Source organism: Notamacropus eugenii, chromosome 3 (assembly GCF_028372415.1).
Source record: "Notamacropus eugenii isolate mMacEug1 chromosome 3, mMacEug1.pri_v2, whole genome shotgun sequence".
NCBI lineage: Eukaryota > Metazoa > Chordata > Mammalia > Diprotodontia > Macropodidae > Notamacropus > Notamacropus eugenii.
The window spans coordinates 230,623,486-230,630,691 of NC_092874.1; the positions used below are offsets into that span (position 1 = coordinate 230,623,486).

At 36.4% G+C, this 7,206-nt stretch overlaps 1 protein-coding gene across 1 annotated transcript; it reads left to right on the plus strand.

Annotated features, from left to right (window-relative positions):
* Window positions 1–5,191: 5,191 nt before the first annotated feature.
* On the plus strand, window positions 5,192–6,166 carry LOC140531998 (olfactory receptor 9K2-like). Its single transcript, XM_072650585.1, has one exon. The coding sequence runs from the start codon at window positions 5,192–5,194 to the stop codon at window positions 6,164–6,166; it is 975 nt and encodes a 324-aa protein (XP_072506686.1).
* Window positions 6,167–7,206: the final 1,040 nt, after the last annotated feature.

Here is a 7,206-nt window from a genome sequence, read left to right on the forward strand (position 1 = left end):
TGGATTACTCAGGTTTATTAGCCCTAACTACAAGGTTCAAAATCTTCCTTATTTCTGCTTTGATAAAAAATTATCCATAGTGCTGGAAGAGATTTTGAGGGTCCAGACCTTGTTCTGGAAAGGGTTGCAAGCAAAAAGCATTCTTTCAAAGAAAAGAGAAAACTTCTTATAAGAGCAATGGGAAGGTGTGACTATCTTTGCAGGATGTCAAACTGAAAATATGATCATGTAATTTGGAACTTCTTCAAAGGGTATTACATATGACTTAACAGGTTTTTTTTTTTCATTTTAAAAATCAATGATTTTTATATTATTTTTCCCAATTATACGTAAACAAAATTTTTTAACATTCATTTCTTAACATTTTGTGTTCCACATTCTTTTCCTTCCTTCTCTCTCCTTGAGAAGGCAAAAAATTTGATATAAATTATAAATATGCAGCCCTAAAAATATTTCGTATTAGACACGTTGCAACAGAAATTGCCTTAGACTGTTGTTTTACTCCGAATACCTAAGATATTTATAACTGATCATTGAACAACATTGCTGTCAATGTGTACAATGTTCTCCTGGTCCTGCTCACTTCATATCGCATCAATTTGTGTATGACTTAAAAGGTTTCTTGATGGGCTTGATCTACTATTTATTTGTTCTCTTTCTCTCTCTTTTCAGAATAAAAAGGAACAAGAAACAAAAAAAGGAAAAGGAAATATGTTCAGGTAAGAGATAAATCCACAAATGTCATTTTTTATTTCAGGCAAATGATTCACATTTTTAAATAATGTTGTCTCTTTTCTATGTGCTGTGTATGATATTAGAAGACAGTCTAGAACTCAAATCTTGCTTTGATCTTGAATATACTATTTTGGAATTTGAAAGTTGGGATTGACCTTCAGAAATCATAATATCCATTGCCTTGCTCTGGGTTGGACCTCACATAAGTTGACCCAGAGAATTAATATTGTTTTGAAAATAACCAAAGAGAAGGAGATTCTACACGTTCCTTCAAATCTCCCATCTCAAAGTTGAGTGATCCCCTTGGCTAGAATTTTTTCCAGTGTATATTAATCTAAACTCTGTGTGTTCATTGAATGCATGTGTCTTACTCAAAGTAAGATTGTGATAAGACATAAGCCTGAAAGGACCAGGGTCTCATATTGCCTCCTGGGCCATTTCCAGTTGTCCTGTCGAATATCATGCCACTGGATCCTGATGGCTCAGGAGAATAAAGTGAGCTTAGTGTCCTTGCACAGCCCTCCCTCACTCAAATCAAAGTCAACCGCAAGTCATGTCAAGAATGAAGGACAAACATAATCAAATTTCTGTGTGTTTCTATAAGAACACTTTTAACATGTCAAAAATGACTTTTAATTATTCTCTGTCCAATAACATTTTGTCTAATTAGAAGCTTTTTTAAAGTTTAGGCAGAGAGAGACCTATTACTCTAAGCAAAAAGCCAGTTCTGAGCTGTAAAGAAACATATACACATACATATGTGTATACACATATGTGTGTATGTATGTATATGTGGGTGAAACTGTACACACATATCCATATATATCTACATGTATGTTATACAGTGGACAAGGTAACTTTCATCACCACAGACAAAAGGAATTCCAAAGAAGGAAATTCTTCAACTTCCTCCAGTTTTCAGAGTGCCAACCAGGAACACTAAATCTCCATAGTCAATTTGTTGTCTAAAATTTCCCTGCTAGAACTTCTTCCCTTAAAAAGGCAGCAGAGAGAACTAGGGTGACTACAGAAGTTGGAATAAGGAGAAACCTAGATCTGAAACTAACCTCCAACACTTTGTGTAGGACTACAGTGAAGTCATTTGATTTCACTATGCCTCATTCTCCACTTATATAAAATGGAAATAATATAAACCTCACAGCATGGCAAAGATCAAATGACAAAATGCTTTTAAAATGTCATATACATCTCATTTTCTATTATTACTTTAAGGCTTAGTTCTCTGTCAAAAATGAAAATATCCCTGTACAAAGTTGACACTTACCAAAAAATCACATTCATCTTACTCAAATTTTGAAAGCATTTTAATAGTCCTAGAGTCCCGATGCCCTAGAAAGGAAAACACTCTACAATTGCCTGTTATCAGACCATTAAACTTGCTTACTGTAGGTGTCTTTCAGATATTTTCCTGAGAATAGAATGTTATAGATGAATGACACCTTAGAGATGGTCTGTTTCAAAACTTCCATTTTATAAAGAAATAAAATGAAAATAAAAAAGATTAAATGAAGATTGAAACAAAATTAAGTCACTCTGGGCCTTCATTAGGTTGAATAAATGAGAGTCAATGTGTGCCATAAAAATATATGATGTAGTAAAGTCACTCCAGCTCAGCAAATCAAGAGACATTATGAAAACATCACCTATGGGTAAAGCTCTATACTATGTGTTGGGAATCTTATACTATAACTTGCTCCATGAATTCATTAGGAAAAATTTCCATATTTCTTAAAACAAGAAGTCACACTTCCTGGGGATTCTACTATGTGACTATAAGGATTTATGATAATGATGATAATAGCTAACATTTACATAGAACTCAATAGTTTCCAAGCACTATAAGAAGTGTTTTTAAAATACTATCTCATTTAACCCTCACAACAATGATAGTGCTATAATTATCCTTATTTTATAGTTGAGAAAACTGAGGCAATGGCTAAGTGACATGCCCAGGGTCACACAACTAGTAAGTGTCTGACGTTAGTTTTGCACTGAGGTTTTTCTAACTCTCAGTCCAACGTTTTAATCACTGTGCCATGACGATGATGACAACGACGATGACAATGACAACGACGATGATGATGATGATGATGATGATGATGATGATGATGATGATGATGATGATGATGATGACAAAGACGATAATGACACATTAAAGAAGTTTGGTGCAATGGAAAGAGAGCTGGATTTGAAGTTCGATAACTGACTCTCTATACTTTCTACCTTTGTGATTTTGGACAAGTCACACAGCTAAAAGGACTGTAACATATTGAAATCCAAGCTTTCTGATTCCAGATATATCCATTATATCATTTCCCCTTCTTTACAAAAATTGCAGAATGATGATCATACTAAATACTGTTTTTTAGAGTCTCTATTTTACTTAGAATCTGTCAGAGCCAAAAATGTTAGCTTGTCTTTATTTCAGTTCTACAAAGATCAGTTTCTTTTACCCTTGGCTGCATTTATAAGCAAATGAAAGGATCCATAAACTTCTCCAAAACAGGAGGACTCACCGCTCTTGTCTTCAATCAAGGCACCATCTAATCAGTTCTGAGAAGGTGCTTATGATGTTATCTTTCCATTTCTAAAGATGAGGCAATTTCAAAAATTGTCTTGATTCCAAGCCAGCTTTGTTGTCTAACAACCTGCTTTCAAATCGTGTTTATGTTATTTTCAATTTGTCTGTCGTTAGGCAACTTAGTTGTTATCACTGGACTCAGTTTCCTTACCTGGTCATTGTACTGAATTATTTCTAATATTTATTCCAAGTTAAACCATTATTTCCATGTCTGTCTCCTCTCTCTGTCTCTCTCTGTCTCTCTCTGTATCTCTGTCTCTGTCTCTGTGTCTCTGTCTCTGTCTCTCTCTCTGTCTCTCTCTCTCTCTCTCTCTCTCTCTCTCTCTCTCTCTCTCTCTCTCTCTCTCTCTCTCTCTCTCTCTCTTTCTCATCTTGATGCTGAGTCCATACTCCTTTTTTTAATTCTTGATGGCTAATCTCTAGGACCCTTGCAATTTTAACCCCTACTTCTTTGGCTTTTCTCCTATTTTAATGTTCAATTTCATTCAACAATTATTTGTTAATCACTTACTATCTACAAGGAAACATGTGAGATGCTGAAAATACAAAGATAGAAACAAAACAGTCCCTGCCCTAACTGAGTTTATATTCTATTTAGTGGAAGACCATCCCTGCAGAAGTACATCAGCACCAAGTAATACAAAGTAATTTCACAAGGGAGAGAACAAACGACCAGAAGAACCAGGTAAGGCTTTGGATGGGGCATTACATATAATATGTTTTTCGAGGGAGAAGATTCTAACCAAACAAGGGTGCAAAAGGGTGGAAATAGATGGTGGAATGTCAGTTATAGGCACCACTGAACAGAGTTGTTTACCTGCAAAGAAGACTGCATGAAGGGGGATAATATGACTGACTAAAGGTAAATGGATGCCATTTTTATGGAAGGACTTAAATGTTAATATGAGTATTTCAGATTGTACCCCAGAAAGCTGCTTGTGAAGATATTTCAGGAAGAGGATCAGATGGAAAAGGGGGTAATTTAAGAGAAAAGTTATCATGAAAAACGAGTATTCAAAAGAAAAGAGATTTTTTATTTCTTTTTTCAAGGAAAAAAATTTTTTTCTCTTTTCCAGATATAAAGACTCAGATACAAATATGCAAAGTGAAGCAAATCAGATTTCTGCATTGACCACATGGAAAAACAACCATTATTCCATTTTGGCCAACTCCATCATTTCTCTGTCAGGAAGTGGGTAGCTTGCTGCATCGCTGGTCAAGATTTCCATTCATAAAAAAACAAAACAATAGCAGGGATATGCATGGAGTTGCTCTGCTAGGTGGGTTACACCGAATGTTTGTATGTATTCTGTATCTCCTTTAAATTAATCCTTTAGACCTTTTAAGCATCTGTTTCCAACCATCTATGACTCAGGGGCTTCATATGCAGATGATGAAGAGTCCCCTAACTGGATGCCAAGGAAGGAGGGCAGAGAGTGTAGAAAATGTACAAAGTAGTTACTGCTCTCTCTACATCTGCTTTCCTTTTTGCCTTTGAAATGTGAGGAGTCTAAGGGAATATCTGGAAAGTAAGACAAGGAAGAGAGTGATTGCGATATCTCCCACACAGCTTCTAAGTATCCAAGAGCATCTAATTGACTAGAATCCAGAAGAGAAATATCTGTCTAGGCTCTTTAAAAGGGATCAGGAATAGTCAAAGGGAATGGCCAAGCTAAACATGCTCCATCCCCTAATAGAAAAATGCACAACATATAAATCTACAAAAATATAATGCAAATTAAATTAGTTATTTGACAGGTATTTAGTAGTATCAATTGAATATTTGTCAGTAGTGTTGTCAGGATCCACAGTGAGAATTCATTTCTTGACCTTGCCTCTCAGCAGGTCTCAGCAATGGGTGAGAGGGGAATAAACAACCTCTCACAAGTGAATGAATTCATTCTTATAGGATTCCGGGTTGGCCCAGACCTCCAAATCCTCCTTTTCTTCATATTTCTGCTTACCTATAGCATGGTCCTTCTGGGGAACATTGGTATGATTGTCCTCATCCTGACTGCTTCCCGACTGAACACACCAATGTATTTCTTCCTAGGCAACCTCTCTTTTATTGATCTTTCATACTCCTCTGCTGTGGCACCCAAAGCCATAGCCAACTTCTTATCTGAGAATAAAACCATCTCCTTTGCAGGCTGTGTGGCCCAACTCTTCTTCTTTGCTCTCTTTATTGTGACCGAGGGCTTTCTCTTGGCAGCTATGGCCTATGATCGCTTCATAGCCATCTGTTCCCCACTCCTGTACTCTGCCCGGATGTCAAGACGCCTCTGCATCCAACTGGTGGCGGGATGCTACTTTTGTGGATGTATCTCTTCCATCCTTCAAGTCAGCATTACCTTTACAGTGTCTTTCTGTGCATCTCATGTTATTGAACATTTTTACTGTGACACTCGTCCAATACAGAAGATCTCCTGTTCTAACGTCTTTATTAACAAAGTGGTGTCATATTCTATGTCTGTCATCATTATTTTGCCTACCATCATTGTCATCATGGTGTCCTATGTCTATATCTTGTCTACTATTCTGAAGATCCATTCCAGTGAAGGTCAAATGAAAGCATTCTCCACCTGTGGATCCCATCTGATGGTCGTGAGTTTGCTCTATGGGACAGTTTCTTTTATGTACCTCACACCTGCCAGTAACCCAGAGCTGGTTAAAGTAGCCTCTCTGTGTTACACTATTGTCACTCCTATGCTGAACCCTTTGATCTATTCTCTGAGAAACAAGGATGTCAAAGAAGCTCTGAAAAGTGTGTTATGGGGGAAAAAAGGTTTTCTCTACATGTTTTTGTCTTTACTATCTTGTCCCGTGTAATTGATGTGGATTCTGTATCTCTGAGTTACCACTAAATGAAGATTCTCCCCCCAAGTCATCTAATTGTTCCTCTGGAAGCCTACTTGAACGACTTCTAGTGAAGACACAATATTTCATCTACTTTTCTTTCAGGACAATAATTTCTATAAATCCTGAACTTCAGAATTCAGTTTTAAGGGCACAGTAAATGATGTAGAAACAAGAACAATGGCAATAGAAATTCTCATATATAGTGTGTTAAGGTTTGTAAGGTCCTTGAGAAATATTATTTCGTTTTATTCTTACAGCAGCCCTGGGAGATAGGTTATTGTTCTTATTGTTAGTATTATTGCCTATTATTATTGTCTATTATTGCTATTTGATTTTATAACTGAGAAACACACCAATGTGTAAGGAAACTGAGTCAGATGGCACTTAAGTGAATTGCCCAGTGCCATATAGTTAGTGAGTATCTGATACCAGTTCTGCAGTTAGATCTTCCTGAAGCCTTGGGCTTTATCCACTACCTGTCTTTACATAGGCAAGAATTCAAGAACCATAGAAGGAAAATCTCTTGTCACATATGTAATTCCTGTCAAAAGAAAATGTATATTCTGGTAGTCATTGCATGCCTATGGAGGTGATTGGGAATTTGGTTTGCTAAACATGTGCAAGTCTAGAATTTATTTCCACTTGTCTGGGTTAATTGTTGTTGACAACCTATATTTGAAGGTGCATTTTCTATTTATTTCTATGTTTATATGTTTACTTACTTAGCCATCTATATCTATTTGGAAAAAAGGCTAAAATCTGGTGTAAGTGGGAGTGAGGGGGATAAAAATCATCTGGAGACACTATAAATGAATTAATCTTTTAACTGTTGGGTGCCCTCATGGTGGAAGGTCCCCAACCACTATTGGCATAAAAACAAAATGTCATCAACTATGCAAGAAGACTAAATGACACGGTCTCATCAATGGTAAAAATCCTTTGTTATCCTTGGATAAGATAAGGACAATTTTGCCTAAACTGGTTTCTTTAACAAATGACAAAGTATTTGG

Coding starts and splice junctions, on each gene's coding strand:
- LOC140531998 (XM_072650585.1), top strand. CDS start 5,192: ATGGGTGAGAGGGGAATAAACAACCTCTCACAAGTGAATGAATTCATT.